The 19,835-nt window shown below is 37.4% G+C and overlaps 1 protein-coding gene across 3 annotated transcripts in view; it reads left to right on the forward strand.

Annotated features, from left to right (window-relative positions):
* The first annotated feature begins 7,210 nt into the window (after nt 1–7,210).
* LOC111345905 (uncharacterized) overlaps nt 7,211–19,835 on the forward strand; it is a 55,639-nt gene continuing 43,014 nt past the window's right edge. For 2 of the 3 annotated variants that reach the window (XM_088759572.1, XM_088759574.1), the window contains exons 1-4: nt 7,211–7,317; nt 15,770–16,664; nt 17,490–17,612; nt 18,076–18,165. In XM_088759572.1, coding sequence (XP_088615698.1) covers nt 15,938–16,664; nt 17,490–17,612; nt 18,076–18,165 — 940 coding nt within the window. In that variant the 5' untranslated portion in view covers nt 7,211–7,317; nt 15,770–15,937. The remainder of the gene's footprint in view (nt 7,318–15,769; nt 16,665–17,489; nt 17,613–18,075; nt 18,166–19,835) is intronic. The other variant, XM_088759573.1, reaches the window with a different exon arrangement.

The following is a 19,835-nucleotide window of genomic DNA, read 5'->3' on the forward strand; positions in this document are numbered from 1 at the left end:
TTCTTGGAAACACCTTGCCTTAAGTGGGAATATTATTTATGATCTTACTGATCATTTACCTAGTTTCCTTATTATCAAAAAACTAACCTCTTTGCCTAACAAGGTTAAGACCTACAAAAGAGATTATTCTAATTTTGATAAATCTGCTATAATTCAAGACATCCATTCAGTTGATTGAGAAGGTGTGCTGCATGCCAGTGCTAATCCCGATCCTAATAATATATTTAATTATTTCTACACCAGCATCTCTGATAAAGTTGATGTTCATATCCCTCTTATACAACTCTCTAAACGTGAATTGAGAATGAAATCAAAGCCATGGATAACCCCTGCCTTAGACGCTTTTAAAGGGTCTCAATCAATATAAAAAACAAACTTTTTAAAAAATACATTTCAACTATCTATAAGTCTGCTTATTATCACACTAAATTCAAACTCTATACTGAGAAATAAACTTAATCACCTATGAAAAGTATCTAAAAAATATTATTATAATTACTATTTCTATACTAATATGACTGATTCTAAGGAAGTCTGGAAGGGGATAAGACAACTTATTAATCTTAAATCCAGATCTGGCTCTAGTCCCACTAAATTACTTGTTGAAGATGTTGAAATTAATGCTTCAAAGTCTAATTGACAGATGCCTTTAACAGTTTTTTTTTTGCTAATATTGGACGTAATCTGACAAAGAAGATTCCTACTGTAAACAAATCGCCTCTTCAGTATCTTGCAGTTCCACCCAATGACAGTTTCTTTCTGTTTCCCACACCAACAGTTAAAATTGAAAGTGAAATTACTAGGCTAAATGTCAATATAAGTTTACAGGACCTTACAGCATACCAGTTGCCATTTTAAAAATTACCAAACAAGTTATATCTACACCTCTAGAAATTATATTTAATGTCTCATATTCCACTGGAATTGTCCCAGATCTATTTAAAATAGCTAAAGTTACCCCTGTTTTCAGAAACGGTGAGCAAGCAAGTTTAAATAATTATCATCCCATTTCTACTCTCTCAATATTCAATAAACTGCTAGTAAAGCAATTGCACAAGAGAATATTAGATTTCTTGGACAAGAATAAATTAATTTATTGCGAGCAGTTTGGCTTCTGTGCAAATCACTCAACTGATCATGCTATTATATAAGTATCACTGATTTGTCATGCAATTGACTGCCAGGAATTTTCTTGTGGTATATTCTTGGATTTCAGTAAAAGCCTTTGATACTATAAATCATAATATCTTGATTGAAAAACTAGACTACTATATGGCATTTGTGGAGTGACAAAAGACTGGTTCATCTCTCATCTTGCCAACAGATATCAATATGTTTCCTTGGGGCAAACTAAGTCTGAACTCCAATCTGTCTCTTGTGGTGTTCCTCAAGGTTCAGTTCTGCGCCCCTCGCTATTTCTTATCTATATCAATGATTTTAGTAACTGCTCTGAAATTCTAGATTTTCTTGTATTTGCAGATGATACCAATCTATTTTATAAACATAACTATCTTAAGATCCTTGAATCCAAAGTAAATAATGAACTAGTAAATATTTATACTTGGTTAAGTGCTAACAAACTTTCACTTAATATTGACAAGTCAAATTTTATCATCTTTCACCCTTCACAAACAAAGTTACCCTTTCATGTCAACCTCCGTCTTTAAATGGAATGAACATAAACCAAGAGTCTTCAATAAAATATCTAGGTATTGTAATTGATTCTCATTTATCATGGAAAAGTCAACTAAGCTATATTGCTTTAAGATCAAGCGAAATATTGGGATTCTTTCTAAACCTCGTTATTATGTGAATTTAGACAATTTGGTTAAACTATATTATGCTTTAATTAATACATCCCTTTTTAATCCATGGTTTAATCTCGTGGGGTAACACTAATATTCCTCGACTACCCAGCCGTTGTTTATCTTACAAAAGAGAGCAATGAGAGTGATAACTTTCTAATTTCCATGAGCATCAATTCTAGTCCAATATTTAAGCGCTTAAATATTGTTAAACTGCCTAACCTTGTCTTCGTTAATACTGCAGCCTTTATGTATAAATTTTACAATAGACGCCTACCATCTGTGTTTGATACATTTTTCACTCAAGTAAATAAAAAACATAACTACAAAACTAGAAGTGCCTCGAATTTGTCCTACCGGCTATACCTAAAGTAAGAACAAATTATGGAATATTTAATTTAAGGTTTAAGAGCCCCAAAGTATGGAACTCGATAAGAAAAAATTTGAAAACCTTATCAATCTCAAACTTCAAGGAATCAGTAAAATGCGATCTAGTTAAAGACTATTAGCTACTTAATATGTACTTATTAGCAACTTATGTACTTATTAGCAGTGTATTGTTTTCCGATTTACTGTAATCTAGTCTCCTGTTAATTTCTTTAACCTTTTAAGTGCTTCTTTATGTTGTGGTTTATAATTATATAGCTGTTACTATTTGCCATAGACATTCTGCTCTTCTTATATATTAGTGTTTAGTATTCATAAATAACTCTAACTATTTTAGACTTCCTTCATATCTTATAAACTCCGTTTCTTTTTTCTTTTTTCTTGTGTGTGTGTGTGTGTGTGTGTGTGTGTGTGTGTGCATTTGTGCTTCAATCTTCTTGCTGACCTGTATTTTAATTTTTATTTAATGCTGATGTTAACTAGCTGCCTGTCTCCGCTAGCCCCTATCGTTATTCCAAGCTGCTAGTACTCCAATTTTATTTCTGATAATTTCTTTCAATTTTATAACTTTTTTGCTTAGAGTAAGTATGAATGCGAGTACATATAAAGATTATCCGTGAACTTGTGCAAATGACGTTTAGTTCAAATCTTTTTTTTCTTTTTCGATTCAAAATCGAACATTCTAGTGATGACAAAGAAACCTGAAATGTTACAGCTTACTCTCGTAAACTGGCAAACCCATTTCATGAGAGGCGAATCTGGGTTTGTTTGAAACAAGAATTAGTGGGATTTTTAAATTGTTTTGTCTCGCTCCAGCTCCCTTTTTGTACTTACCATCACACGCGCTGTGTCCCTATTTTATCCCTATCCACCTGCGCTCGTACATTGCTGCAAATTTCTCTTTTGTGTTTCAATAAATTTGTATAGCTGGTAATCATGTGAGTTAAAGCGATCTATTGTATGAACCATCTTCTCCTAATTACTTGACGTTGTGGAAATAGAAGCATCGTAGAGGACATCACGAGATGAACACGTCTCGCTGCTTTCGAAATATTTGGTTCTCCTTCGCGTTTCCGTCGATGATTTCAGAACTGAACCACTTTTCTTCTCTTCAGTACAGATTAGGAGCTTGCCTCATAAGCTTTTGAAACTTCTTGGCCTCGGTATATTTCATGAATTCTCATAAAGTGTTAAGAAATTCATCGAAGGAAACGTTCGAACAATTTTGACAGCTTACCAATAATAATGTGGTAGTCTTCCTGCTCGTCTGTTCGATCCGAACTGCAAATGCTAAAGCCAACAGATTTGTTGTTTTCTTAAAACTCTTAAGCATATTGTTCTTTACCAGCTGACCATACTGACTTTTTGGAAAAAAAAGTATTGGACAAAAGTTAAGTTCATACTGTTTTGCGTTGGACTTATTATGCTCACTGTTCTCAACTGACTGTCGGTTACAATGGAAGATTCCGTTTTTCGACGTTAGTATCATAGTTCATACCGACGAGAGCATATTTTTGCGCTAATTTTTCAAAAAAAGCGGAAAAACTCATTATCACTTCATAACACTGTAGAAATAGGAAATCTTGACCCGAAATATAAACCCGGTGTCATTTCTTTCTAGGAATTTCTTGTCTAGTGTTCAACCTCGATGGTTTTTCATTTCATCCATCGTATGTGCTGATCATCTGGTTGGATTTTGTAGTTTTTATTTTGGTGGAGAGGTTAGTCAATTGTTTCTATGTTTAACAGCTAGAGTAGAGGGTGTTTTGATTGGTCCTAAGCTGATGTTTGCACGCACGAAGGGACTCGACTAGTACTTGCTACCGGTGCAATCTGTTATTTGTTACAATTGACGTTACGCTACTTAATCACGAGATAAAAGTGCTCTGCTCCCTAAAAAGAATCGTGGCTTGTTAAGTGACGGTTTAAAAACTCAGTAGCCCGGCAGGTTTTCTATGCTTTAAAAGAATGAAGTCTTCATGTGAGACTTGTGGTAATGAAACACTCTTTCCTTGAGTTCAGGGACACGAATGACGCGTGAGAAAACTTCAACATTTGAGTTAAAGATTTAAGAATTGTCTGAAGGAATTTGTGTGTTGATAGTCGCAAGCCTTAACAGCCGACTGCGCCTCTCTTTGAAAACGAAAGCGCAACGCGGAAGAACACTATGGCCAACACATCTACGAATTTTATGGTTTAATGATCCCTAAGTTAATTAATTTTGCTGATTTATTTGCTGCGTTCTCTGTGTCTTTCCTCCATAAGCAATCTTAAATATTCTTAAATTATCACGTCCTTAAATACCAACCCAAGCAAGAATGTTCCCTATTTCTGCATACTAGCTATTTTTATAAGAAGGTTGGTATTCGAAATCACTTCCACCTAGAAAATATTTTCTTGGCCTCTCAACTGTTGCGTTAATTGTTACTTGTAGATAATTTTAAAATGTTGCTTAATTTGTCAGTCGTACCACAATATCACTCCATGAGCTTGCTTTGTGTCTTCGTCGTTTTGTTTCTATACATGGCGCTAAGGATGGGCCGATACGGATTTTCCGAATCGATACGATACCGAGTAAAAAATTGACGTTTTTTTCCGATATCAATACTGTGACATCATTGAGTCAAATGGTCATTCCGGTGGTTTGATTGGTAAAAATATAGAGTTATCTTGCACTGTTAAAGTTATGCAGCGTTCAGTGCTTTATACAAGTGTTAATAAGACAGTTAAAAGTTTAAAACCGGATGAACGACTCGATACTCAATGCTTAATGCCCAACCCCTTGCAATTCCCGACCGCTGGCAATTGACTACAATCTGTTACTCGTGTGCAATATTTACAACTCCTAACATTTTTAAAGTAAGAAATCGTGACTCGAGATTTAAAACCCTGGGTCATTTCTTTCTAGGAATTTCTTTTCAAGCGTTCAATCTCTCTGGTTTTTTATTTCGGCTGTGTTATATGCTAATCACCTGGTTGGATTTCGAGGTTTCACTTTTAGTGGATATTTCAGGTAAGATTTTTCTGTTTCTGTGCTTGTCAATTAGAGTAAAGGGCTTTTTAACCATTTAACTCCCATGAGTGACAAAGACAGAATTCTTCCCTACAATATCAATACGCTATCAGGCAGACACCTTACGGTCATTTAGGGGACTATTAGTTGATTCAATGACAAATTCTCCCTGCTAATGAGATATTCGGAATGAAAGGATTAACTGATATCTACACGGTTAAGAACAGCTTTTTCAATAGTTCTTATGCTGTACTGAAAATTCGCCTCAGGCCTCTTTTTCACTAAATTTTTCAAGACTCTCGAACGAGTGATTTGGACTCTAATGGAAAGGCTTTTGTGCTGAGGCAAAAGCAATTCTTTTAAGGATTTAGAAAGCAGTTTTCCTGGTATCGTTGAGAGAACTGCTTTGGGACACTACTTAATATCGGCGCCAGTATAAACAGGCCTACATTATACACTTAATGTATTGTCCCGAGGGAAACAGGTAGCTTTGTTTCCCCGAGAGTCCTGATGTTTCCCTCGACTTCATCTCGGGAAACATCAAGACTCGAGGGAAAACAAAACTAACTAGTTTTCCAAGAGACGATACATTAAGTGCTTTGTTACATATTTAGACTTTCCCTTATAAAATCATATGACAAAAACATACTGTTGTATTCGGCGCGCGAGCAACAACTGTGCATTTGTATCTCGGTCGGGAAACATTTGTGTTTGGTCAGAGGCACTTTGACCAAGAATCAACCAATCACAGTGCTCGTTTTGTTGAGTGAAAGTCTAGGTATATATTTGGCGTCTAAACATGACCTTAATATGTGACGTTATCTTTTTGTGAGAGAAAGGTTTCTCGCCAGTATCGGTTATTGTTTGCTGTTTTTCAAGACAATTTCGCAAATTAGATATTGATGATAACGGCGTCGCTATAATCACTGATGCGGAAACGGAAGAAACGAACGATGAACCATTGTGTTTTATGTGACGACTTCAATTTCTCTTAAAAGCTTTTTCTTACCTTAGAATATTTTAAACTTTTGTTTGGATTTTTTTCAAATTTGAATTTGAACATTCTAGGAGATATGAATCGTATTGGATTGACGTCAATTGAAGAATGCTGATGCATTAAATGAAACAGTCGTAATGAGTTTCCAGTAATTACTAAGCTAAAACACACACCGTAACCACCCGAATTCTTAAATACATGTGGACGCAAGGTGCCAGAAAAGAATGAAGAAAACAATTTGATATATACAATAAAGGTTAATTACACAACACATTACACAAGTGAAGAATACGAGTTTTGTAACAGATACAAATATCACCCACTACATTGATCCTGAGAGAATAAAATAATTATTTACATATCCCTAAATAAATTCTTTAGCGCTTTCTTGACAATATCATTGAACCTAAGCAAGAATGTTCTTTATGATAGCATACTAGTTATTTTTACAGGTCGGTTGGTCTTCGGAAATTACTTCCACCTAGAGAATATTTTTTTGACCTCTCAACGTGTGTTGCGTTATTTGTAAGTTGCAAATAGTTTTTAAAATGTTTAATTTATCGTTCGAGCTACCATATCACTTCACTGGCTTCCTTTGCGTCTTAGTTGTTTCGCCTCACTACACGGCACTTAGGATAGGCCGATACGGATTTTCCGAATCGATACGTTACCGTGTAAGGTATTGGACGTTTTTCTTCGATATCGATATTGTGACGTCATTAAGTCAAATGGTAGTTCCAGTAATTTCATTGGTAAAAATATAGGGCTATCTTGCACTGTTAAACTACGTAGTGTTCAGTGCTTTAGAGAAGTGTCAATAAGACAATTAAAAGTTTAACCAGATTCAGGACTCAATGCTTCATGCTCAATGCCCGACCCCTTGTCAGCGGTTGGTCGCTGGCAATTTCCTACAGTCCGTCACTCGTGTGCACTGTTGTTTATTCCTCATAACATTGTAAAAGTAAGAAATCTTGACCCGAAATCTAAAACCCTAGGTCATTTCTTTCTAGGAATTTCTTGTCAAGCGTACAACCTCGCTGGTTTTTTATTTCACCTGTGGTATATGCTGATCACCTGGTTGTATTTTGCGGTCTCACTTTTCGTGGATATTTAAGGTAAAATTTTTATGTTTCTGTCCTTGTCAGTTAGAGTAAAGGGCTTCTTAATTATATAACTCCCATGAGTGATCAAGACAGAATTTCTCCCTACCACACCAATACACTATCAAGCAGACACGTTATAGTCATTTAGAGGACTATTAGTTGATCCAATATCAAATTCTCCCAACTGACATAGTAAGAATTGTGCAGCAGAGAGTAAAGAGAATTGCTAGTGAGATCTTGGGAATAAAAGGATTAAGTGATCTCTACATGGTTAAGAGCGCCGAACTTTTCATCAACGAACCTTATACCTCGGCTCCAATAGTTCATATGCTCATTGAAAATTCGCCCCAAGCCTCTTTTCCACTAAAGTTTTAAGGAATCTGGAACGACTGATTTCAACTCTGATGGAAAGGCTTTTGTGCTGAAGCAAAAGCAATTATTTTAAGGATTTAGGAAACAGTTTTCCTGGAACTGTCGAGAGAACTGCTTTGGAACACTACTTAATATCAGCGCCTGTATAAACAGGCCTACTGATTATACACTTAATGAATGGTCCCGAGGAAAACAGTTAATTTTGTTTCCCCAAGAGTCCTGATTTTTTCCTCGACCTCTTTTCGGGAAACATCAGGACTCGAGGGAAAACAAAGCTAACTGGTAGAGAGGCATGGTACGTTATTGATCATGAACAAGTCTATGAAATCAAGTTCATAGAGAAAAATGCTTTAATTCAGGTTAGTTTATGACTTTATAGCGTGTCCAGGTTACTGTGCAGCTTAAACATCTTGCGGGAATTATCTTGTGGATTGGCCTTTTTGCTTTTCGATTTGTTCTTTAAGTTTTGTTTGCTGGTTTTTATACTCGTGATTTTTTCGTTTGTTTCTTTCCTATTTACTTTAAATGACATTTATTACCAAAGGGAATAAATTGATTTATGCATCCTGCGCCGCGACTTATCATTATCCCGGATGGGTTACATCCGGGACTTATAATAGCAGATACTTAAGCATCCGAATATTTGATTTCGGGCCTCTTTTAGTTAAGCTTCGGTGCAGGGCAAACATTCCCCACCCTATTAACCCGCCCATTGTTTTCGAGCATTCTCAGAAGTGCGTTGAGTCCTCTTTCGATGGGTGTTTGTCCTCACTTTTGCTGGGATTAGGTTTTTATTTCCGGTTTCACTGTAATTCGATTTGGTATTAAAAATAAACGGCCACTCAACTGAGTGGCTAAATTACGGCAAATAAAGGTTGTCCGTTTAATTCTCCCAGCAAACCGTGCTCATCCCTAGCAATGCACAGTGTACAACACTTGGTTATTGGCAAGCGAGCAAAAGGCATAACTGAGTTTTACATGAGTTTTTCTTGATTCTGCTCATCGTGGTACAGAGATTACTATTATTAAAGGAACAAAACCTTGTAGCAATGATAAAACTGCAGCTATGATTTTAATAAAAGAACCTTTGAAAAGATGTAATAATTTTATATCCTTAGTCCGCAATGGGAAAGTTGTTTCAGGGATATATGGTTCTGATCGAAGATTAACGCTACATATATCGTAGAATGCAAAAAAAATCGATATTTCATCAAAAAATTGTATGTTAGGATAAATTAGGCAGAGACTTTCACTTTTACTAAAGAGACCTTCACCAGCATATCACACAATATCTCTTAATTGTTCCCTCTTCTCACTCGGAAGAGATATTAAACTCGGATCCGCCAGCGGACAAGAAGTGTTCTGTATATTCCATAGGTACTGAATACCTATTTCAAAGCGAAGACAATTTTAAAACACATTTTCAGAACATCAAATGCAGAGAACACCAGCGCATAGAATAAGCTCGCAGAAAAGCTACTTCAACTTTCGACTAAATATTAACATTCAAGTTCTCAATACAATTTTCATCAAAGGTTGGTATAAATAGTTCATTAATCTACTTGCACTTCTGACATTGTCTTAGTAACTTTGTTTTATATGTACACAAGGATATAAAACACTCTCTTCTCACAGAGCATATGTCAATTGCAAGTGAGTTTAATTGCAAATGAGTTTGATATAACTGTGTTGGTTTAATCCAATTTTATGAGCCTTTTTGAACATCTGATATATTTTATTCACCTAGCATGAGGTAAACTCAGCCCATTTACAAAAATAAAAAATTTGTCTGATTTTGTTTCACAAAGATATTTCGCGCGCAAAAACATGTTTGACCTATTGCGTGGCCGTTTACTATGCCCTCGTAATGTAAAGGACGTCTTGAATAGGTAAGAAAAATAACGAAAATCATTGGTGCTTTTGTTCTGGTTTTAGCAGACTACGACAAATCGACACATTTTAATTACTAACACACTAACAGAGGGCCTGGTTACATAAGCCGGGCTGGCTCGGTTTTACCGAGATCTTGGCGCGTTTGTAATCAACTTTGTGATTCCAAGTCAAACGAGCCAGCATGGCTAGCCGTAATCCTGGTTTTGAGATATAGAGGTTAGGGTTAGGGTTTTGAGATATAGAGGATTTAGAGGATGGGAGGGAGGTTCAGAAAATCAGAAAATTGGAACCATAAGAATATCATAGAACCCTAGCAAGGCCTTAGGTAAGTTTTACTGTGATACAAGCAACATCCTTCCACCCCCCTTCCCCCCCCCCCCATTCTTGTAGGCGACAAATAATGACCATTCCTTAAAAAGCATTCACCCTCCTCTTCAAAAAAGAAAGCAAAAAAAAAAGGCAAAAATATTTCTCTTCGGACAATAATGTTACCATACTGTGTCGTTTATCGATTCGGGGATTTATTTCCAAGAGTTTTCTTTTCTTTTCTTTTTTTTTTTCTTATATTCTTAAGATATTTCGATGCAAAATTTGCCACAGTGGTGGAACAAAAGGGTGCGAGGGCAAAAATTAGCATAGTTCTCCCGCGTGTGAGTGTTTGCTGGGCGTTCTCATCATAAAATAATTTCAGTGGTTAAATAGTTAGAAAAGTAATTGGAAGATTTGAAGTTCATAAAGCAACAAATGAACAGCTTTCCAACTTTCGGTCTTTCTTCCAAAGATGGTGATTCAGTTTAAGGCATATTTAACAAGAGAGTATTCAGGTTTATAATCTCTTGGACATAACAAACTCCTCTTCTGAGTTTTCTCGAAGAATAGCATTAAACAAATGTAACTTTATAAAATTCATTTCATTAAACGAGTAGATTTCTATAATTTCCTGACTACGCAATAAGTCACTTTCATGAGAAGGTAAACTGTCTATTGAATTATTGGGCATTTTCAAATCTGTCTTTGTTTCGCTGCAACGGTGGCCACATGCTATCCCCATCTTAATTTGGTACCCAGATCCCACTGTGTGACTGTAACCTCTTAGCCATGAATGGTCTGGGTACGACGATTGAGATACTATATCGTACACAGACCTTTTACATTACATATTCACCATAGTATCTGGGTACAAGATTAACGCACCCTCGCATAGCTAGATACCCGTATAGCTAAGCGGGCAGAGGAAATGTCCTACCCCTAACTCCCACTTAGTGAACCAGGACGGCGCTCTGGGATTTGAACTCTTTTCTGATATAAATTTCTCTTGTGTTCCGGTAAATTTGGTTGGCTTTTATAGCGTGAGTCTATTGTATTAACCATCTCCTGATAATTACTTAAAGTTTTAATAATAGAGGCACTGTAATGAACATCACGTACTAGCTGTAGCTTTTCTCGAGTAGCAGCCTTAACAATCGTAAGGAAAACAACCGAGACGCTTTATCGGGAAAATGGGGAATTCGAGGAAACGTCCGCGTACTCATTTTAGTCACGTTTACAAGTGACGTGACCGACGAGGTTCTGGTTCCCAGTTTTTTTTTCGGTTATGATGTCACGTTCGCGTCAAAGATTTGTCCGATCCTTAAGGTCTATGACGTAACGCCCCGAAAAAAGACATTTGATAAAATCACGAGATGATAATGCACTGCGCCTCCTCTGACTTTTTAGATGAACTCAATGTCCTTGCATCGAATCCAATAGTCCCTGAAAGTCTTGAGTTGAAATGGTGAGTTAAAAGTTTTCTATTTTAGATTCCAAATATCTATTGAAACGAATGATCAAAGCATACAGTCAGCACTTTCGCTTTTGAGTAGATAGATGCGTCGATTTCTCGTTCCAAACGCCATTGTTTGTAGTTTAACGGACTGATGAAAAGTTTCTGTTGCTTAACTCACTTGGATTCATAAAATATCTAGCCAGTTGTCTGTGTAGGTAGCTATCTGAAAGTCTACCATTATCCCGACCGAAAGTTGCCGCCATCTTACGGTCGGAAAAAACGGGGCTTTATAAAATGCTTAGCACAACGCCAACAAGATTACAATCTACGCCTTCTGCTGAACACAGATTGCTGAAAAAGTGATAAGTGTACGTGACAGTAGTATTACGCACTGTATTTCGATTTCGAAGTTCGGTTCTGACAGGATCGGATCATTCACTTTAAAAACTGATCTTCATGTAAACAACAGCGCCACGATTTGGCTAGAATCCCTAATAACCACCAAAAAGCGTTGAATATGGCAGATGAGTCAACTCCGAACACCTTGGTATTAAATCCCAGTCAAGTCGATAATTACTGTACATGGGTGCCGTCCATTAACGACCCATTAATTATTTCTCGCTTTCAAGCTCTGTTTAAAATATTCTTGTCGACACAAATGATCTTGCCCGCGCTGGCGTTTTATGCGTATAGCAACAAAACCAAATGGTACGAATACAGACTCGATTAAAGCTTGTAGGTGATAACCTCAATTTAAGAGACGCTCTTAAGAGTTTTTCCTTCTGAAAGATGCTTTAGAATTAAAACATGGAAATCATTGAACAGCAGCATTAACGTTTTTGCAAAGATTCTTTCAAATTACAAACAGTCTACATCAAGGCTCTACTAGCGACATAATGATCATAATCATATTCATAAGCACGAACATAACGCTGTTACGTCGCTTATGTCTTAGTGGGAACGTCCAGAAACATAATCATAGGCGCCCTTATGATCAACATAATCATAATCATAAGAAAATGATCGACCATTTTCTTATGATAATGATTATGTCTCTGACTATGACTATGTTGCTTTTCTTTGTTGTGGGAACGCGAAAATCATAACCACATACTGAGAAACAATGACGCAACGGGATCATTGTGTTTTAGCCAATTACAGTTTAGGTCTAGTACTTTCGGGTCAGTTCATTTCAAGATGGCGGCCAGATTGAAGGAAAAGCTTGCGAGTGCAGTTGAAAACCGTTCCCACTAGAACATAAGAAGTTTATGTTTATGTTCGTGCTTATGATTATGATTACGATCGTTATGTCGCTAGTGGGAACTAGGCTTCAATAAAGTTACGGTTGTTTTTTAACATCATTTCGAATTTAAGTTACATGCTATGTCGGGTCGAGCAAATAAATTGGAAACAAGATCTAACAAGTGTAACTTTGTAGAAAGGAATATCAAATTACCGCCTGATACCCATCCAATATGATAAATTGAATTTGAAAACAATTCTTGTAGTTTGAGGCCGGCTATTATCTGTTGGTTCTCAAGACATTTTTCACAGATTATCCATCGCTGATTACGGCCTCGATAGGGTCAATGATGCGGAAATCGAATAAAGGAACGATAAACCATTGTGTTATATGTGACGAGTTCATTGAATTGCTCTTACAAACTTTTTATTCTCTTAAAATGTTTTAAATTTCAATTGTGATCTTTTGAAATTACTCTGTAACTTCTACAAGTGACGTTTAGTTCAGATATTTTTTCTTTCAATTTCAATTCGAACATTCTAAGAAACATTAATCATATTCATTTAACGTCAGTCAAAGAATGTAGATTCAATTAGGTTAAAATTAAATTTCACGCCAGGCTAGAGATGGCGAATAAACCTGACACATCACAGCTTACTCTCAAAAATTGGCAAATCCTTTTCATGACAAGCTAATCTTGATTTGTTTGAAACAAGAATTAGTGGGCTTTTTAACCTTTTTTGTCTCGCTCTTATCTGCACTTAGGATCACACGCGTTGTGTCTCTATTTCATCCCTATCCACCCACACTCGTATATTGCTGCAAAATTTTCTTTTGTGTTTCAATAAATTTGCATGACTGGGAATCACGTGATTGAAAGCAATCTATTGTATGAACCATCTTCTGCTAATTACTTGACATTGTGGTGGACATCACAAGATGAAGACGCCTCGCTGCTACTGACATATTTCGTTGTCATTCGCGTTTCTATCGATGATTTCGGAACTGAACCACTTTTCTTCTGCTCTGTAAAAATTTAGGAACTTGACTCATCAGTTTTTGAAACTTCTTGGCCTCGATATGTTTCATAATTCTCATAACGTGTCAAGAAATCGAAAGGAACGCTTGAACAATTTTGGCAACGTACCATTACTTTGCTATAATGCAGTAGTCTTTCTGCTCGTCTGTTCGATCCAAACTGCAAATGATAAAGCCAATACATTTGATTCTTTCTTAAACTCTTGACCATTTTGTTCTTTATCATTTTTAAAGGACAAAACTGACTTTTTCACAAAAAAATATCGGAACGAATTAAGCATCATACTCTTTCGCTTCGGACTATAATTATGCTCACCGCTCTCAACTGACCGTGTTAATACAATGGAAGATTCGGTTTTTCGACCCAGTTGAGAAATTGTGCATTGCTTTCCTAATACAATAGAACCCAACTTAATCGAACCTGGTCAGTTTATTCCAATCTCCCGCTAACTCGAGCAAGATCAGATTTTCCTTCGATTTGACGCTATTTTCATCACTCTCAAGGAACTAGAGCTCGGTTGACTCGAACTAATTGTACCTTCCCTTGGCTAAAATTTACCCTAGTAACGTCGTTCGATAAACGTCTAAGTGTCAGAACATAGCTGATTAACACGTACCAACCTTTGATTCCGATGGAGGTGAACTTGGTAACATTTATGAAAACCCAACACATTGACCTAAAATTTGTAAACTAAACCTAACCTTGTTACACTGAATAAAGTTAAGGTTCCAAAAGTGACTGGTGATTATGCAAGAATTGAAAGTACATGACTCGTTACTAGTAATAATCGGGGTCATAGCAATTCAACTTTAATACTTATAGCTCAAACCTTCGCTAACTCGACACCTTTTTCGTTTCCTTTGGGAGTTCGAGTTACCGGGATTCTTCTCTAGATTGGTAACTGGAACAGTGGTTAGATGTATAAAGTCACACAGTTAATTTATTCATCATTACTGAGGGAAGTTATATGCTCTACTGGATCAAGTGAACAAATTACAAGCAACATCTCACAAGGGCTACTTTACAGAAGTACTACTCGATGTATACTAGACAAGATCGATGGAATTCAGAGACGATTTCTGTAGACTATTGCCGGCTATTATTTGTGGTTAATTTAAGCAAAAAATCGAACGATAGACTGCTAACCCGCTGTGTTATATATGACGAGTTGAACTGCTCTTACAAGCTTTATTTTTCCCTGAAATGCTTTCAATTTTAATTTTGATCATATGAAAAAAAGAGTCTATAACTTGTAAAAGTGACGTTTTGTTCGGATTTGAATCCGAACATTATAGAAGATGTAAATCGTATACAATTGACGTCATTTGAAGAATGTTGATTCGATTACACGAATGAGTTACCAGGTGTAATACGCGATTGTGCTATTACTGTGTCCAAAGGAATGCTGGGATTGGCCGAACCAGTACCAGGACGCTCAAGGGACCTGTTGAATCGCACGGCTTTGATCTTTGACGTTGCTTTTTGAGATGTAGAGCCAAAAAAGCTGTAGATTTAATGTAATTTTAGAGCGAATAAACGAAGATGTGGTTACGGAATTTTAATGAGACAGACCTAAAGCAGTCACTTAAATTTAAATTTAAAGGCTGCACGGGTAATGAGATCAGCTGCTCCAAAATTTTATTGCCTCTTTGGACGGTAATGCCTCCTCTTTCTGGCCAATGAGCTTTAAGCGCTCCCTGCAGTTCGAATCTATCGGGCTAACCATCGATACAAACTTCTTGAAGTTTTCTGCATTTTTTATACTCTTGTTGGTGGAGTCGTATTTCTTCCAGACTTCTCTCTGTAGCTGGTAGACTTTCCAAAACGGAAGCACATGGATTCAGATCTTCTGCCAGACGTTTATCAGCTCTTGTAGGAAACTTTCCTGAGGTGTTCTAGTTAGAGTACCTGCTGTGATTAAATCCTTTCCTGAGATTTTAAAGTGATCTGATGTTCGAGGCATGTCTGTTTAGTCGTGCAATGGTTACTGCATCTCAAGTAAATAAGACTTTTTTGTTAATTGTTGATTTTCTTTGCCAAAAATTGCTTTAAAGGGAAACAGTTTTTGATTTCTTGTTTATTGGATTTGATCTTAGTAATTTGCATTGAAATCATAAAACTAAATTATTGTTCCGTTCATTTGCATTTCCAGCCTGACTGCATAGAAGGCAAGTTTTGCTTTCTTCCGATTGGTTATCAGCATCTTGAGTTCAATCCACTTGAATATTCTATTGGCTACAGGCATATCATGAGTTCTGCATATTCTCGATCATTTCCTCAATTTTCCAACATGGGACCTTGACGGTCTGATGAGAAAGAAATGTCACTTCCAAGTGAAGCCTCCTCTGTTGCGATTTCCCATACACTAACAAGAGACATCGAAAGAAGGGAAGGTAAGTGCATCTTTGGCACTTGTGGGATATGGAAACGCATCCATGGGCAAGGCGGCAAGTTTGTTGGTACCGGAAGCCTTGTAAAGGGCTTCTTTCTCAAGTGTGATAAAAACATTCATTTGATCACAAGCGACAAGGTTATTACATCTGATGATTTAAGTGATTACTACTTGCATTTCAAGAAATCAAAAGGCAAAGACAAAGAACCGAAGAAACTAGTTAGCATAGTATGCGACGAAGTGATCTTCAAATCAGGCCTCGCAATTGTGCCTGTTGATCCAAACAAATTTGGCATCATTCGAAAACATAGCTCCGGTCTACTGATGTACCGTCCATTCACCATACGCAGTGAAGTAAAGGAAGACTTACGAAATTTTGAATTATACTGCCACGTCGTTGAGCCATCCGCAGATTCATTTGCCATAAGACCATACCAGGTGATGGGGATTGCAGAAGAAGAAACATATGTTGCTGACCACAATTCCAAGATAAAAAGCGCTAGCTTTTTCGACATTTATCGAAAAGGCCTTGGAGCTCCAATTTCCTTTACATTCAAAGACGAGGCAGTTGCTGTTGGTGCTCTTACTATGAAGGAAAACGGGCAGATTTCTTTTGTTCTGTTTTCACAGATTGATAGGACACGAAAATTTGCAGGTTGGTAACTTTCGATTAGCTAAACGTATGTGTATTTGTTTGTCAAGGTCTTGAACGTTACCACGAAGAGGCCAAACTTTATTGTTGTTTTCATGTGTCCATGTAGGTATTTTTTTAGTTTTAGTGTTTTGGGAGTACTTTCAGATTGGAATTCACCTGTCTACCCCAGTGAATTGGGCTTGGTGGACATTTTGAATATGAATGGACATGTTGGCCTATCTCACAGTTGATTATCCAACTTGGTACTCATGGGAGGGTAGAGTCATTGTTGGACTAAAGTTCTTTTCCAACACAAGGTTCTCACTGAGTGCCGGCTGCCGGCAAAATTTACGAGATGAAGAAGCAACAATTGTCGTTTAGATTTTTGCAAACGCTCGATATATTATGACCAGCGCCTCTGAGGTTACACACTCGCAACTGTGGCTCGCTATCTTTGAGATGCTTCACCTGAATTTCAGATGGTAGTCTAATTTCCTAGTAACAACCCCAGGATCCAGGACACCACTTTCTCCAAAGAGCACCACACCTTTCTCATTCAACCGTGGCTCTGGTTTGATAACAGTGTCGGCTGAGTAATAGGAAAACATGTGTAAGGATACAGTAAAAATAATGACAGCATCGGTCTTTCATTTGCATTCAGTTCCTTATATGATTGTGATTCAATCAAACCAAAATAATTGTACCGTATTCACTTCCAAATGTGATTCTTCATTTTCTTTCTGGCTGGTAAACATTTTTGGTAATTTTTCTTGAGTGGCCAACTCCTTTGATATTTCCCACGGCCACGGGGATCTCAATTTACTCATTTTGTGTACTAAAAACCAGATGAAAGACTTGGAGGGGGAGAAAACCAGCAACGACCATGGCAACCAGCAGAAGGAGGAGAGCAACAGCCACCAGGGGAACATGCATTAATAGGAGAACGACAGATCAATTGTTCTGAACAAGGTAGAATCACAAAAGTAGAGATTTATGTTGCATGAAGCACATTAATGAGCACTTTTGATATGCTGTTCACGGTGACTTCCTTTTTAAGAAATTTGAAGAGCAGTGTGGAGTTTTTAATCAGTGAGGGTAATTTCCTTTTTTACAGTGAAAGAAATGGTTCTTATATTGCCGCTTGGAGATGCAGAGAAAGTTCGCATCTCCAATCGGCCATGTAATATTAAGTACTTATTGAGTAGGAGGGCTGGCCGGTTTTTTCCCCGACCTGCTCACGTCAACCCGTCTGGCCTTACACACGTCAGCTTTCACCATATCAGACTTTCTATGGAATTATGCGAGCGCGACCGGGTGGGTCGTACGTTAAAACGCATAAAGATATCACGTTTTCGCGCGGAAGCTCACCTGGTATTTCATTGGTGTTTATAAAAAGGACTTACTCGGTTAGGCCTGGATTTTGCACTGGCAGGTGGTGGTACATTTACATCAAGAAACAGCAGTGATGCAAGGCAACAAGAAGCTCTAAATCACTTAGTGGATCAGGACACATCTACTCAAGGTGTGTATTTTGGAATTATTTCTATTCAATAAATATGACGTGAAGAGGATTTAACATACCTTTCAAAACTGATGCTGTGTTTAGCCTTGAACGTTTTACCGAGATACCAGAGTTTACTTGCCTAGGTAAACATTCTCCGTGTATAAACGCCAACTGATGCCTCGGCAAATGCTGCACAAGACAAAAGAAATTTTATCATGGTAAAGGTTGTAATAACCTGTGATAAGGCATGGTTACAGTTGGTAACCAAGGTCAAGATGACATATATATCCTCTCCATGTGAAGAGGCGTTAAACACTTCACAAACACGCTTCACAACAGCCTGAAAGTCCGCCATTTTTTTTCATACTGTTGAACTTTGGTCAGCGGATATCATTTCATAATTTATGCGAAATCGAATACCCTGTCAGCGGGACGCTAGAACACGATTACGGGATTATTGACGGCGTTTTGCAGACGTCCCTTTTCTGCGTGCAACAAAAGAAGTAGAAGACGTCTACACGCAGGCAAGGTTCGATGTTGCGTTTCATTGATATACGTAGACCCACACTTGAGGTGCGAAAACTGTAAATTTCTTCGGGGGCCAAAAGCCCAAGGTTTGTTTTTACGTGAGTTACCTCTATTGTTAGGAGTTAAAAAACATATATCACACGACGTCTCGGAACGTGACAATAACCGAAATGTTTTCCATAGTCCAATTTCTAAATGGATTTTCTCAAGAACCAGAAAGCATGCGTAGCATTTTTCCCGAAGACAGCCAATTTTCTGACAGTAAACATAAGCGGTCAAGTGAAAAGAGAAAGATTTATGCGACATTCACGAGATTGCGTGACAGTTTTGGAATTTCGCTCATAACGCCGCGCAAAAGAAGGATTTATGGGACAAAAAGCGATTGCGTGAACATTTTGAGTTCCGTCACAAAATCTATCGTATATTAACGTATTATCTACCGTATATCGCCTTTCGTCTATCGTCTATCGCCTACCACCTATCGCCCATAGTCTATCTTCTATCGTCTACCGTCTACCGTCTATCGTCTACCGTCTACCGTCTATCGTCTGGGTTTTATTACGTGACTCTTGTGGCGGCGTAATATTCCACTTCCCGCGTTGAGCAGATCGTGCGATTGACACGTTTACGACAAAGCGATACTTTCCAGTTTTAACAATCAAGGCAGAGAACAGGAAACGAGTGGGTCCTTCTTCTTAGGGTGAACAGTCCGTGAGGTAAAATAAATACATCTTATCGCCCGGCAATGGGCAGGAAAGCCCCTTTTCTTCTTGAAACAAGCATTTTTATAGAATTTCTCGTCAGTACGTTTGATTTTATGACGTTGATAATGCAGCGGATGCGAGTGTTGACAGATCAAATTGAGTTATTTGGAAGAATGCTCCAAGTAACTTGACCTTAGTAACTGTTTGCCTTGAACACAGGCTAAAACCTTTTTGGAACGCTAAAAGAGAATCTGGAATGAACTAACTAGTACAAAATTAGCCAATCAGCTAGCTTTTAACTAGTTGAGTATGCTTACCATACTCAACAAGTTAAAACTGTCCAGTCATCAATCCGTAATATGACAGCTCATCAAAAACAAACTTAATGATTCAGTAGACAGTTATACTGAATGAATTTGAATTTATACTTAAGAAGTTTGCATTCAACAATTTGTT

Source organism: Stylophora pistillata, chromosome 5 (assembly GCF_964205215.1).
Source record: "Stylophora pistillata chromosome 5, jaStyPist1.2, whole genome shotgun sequence".
In the NCBI taxonomy this organism is placed as follows: Eukaryota; Metazoa; Cnidaria; class Anthozoa; order Scleractinia; family Pocilloporidae; genus Stylophora; species Stylophora pistillata.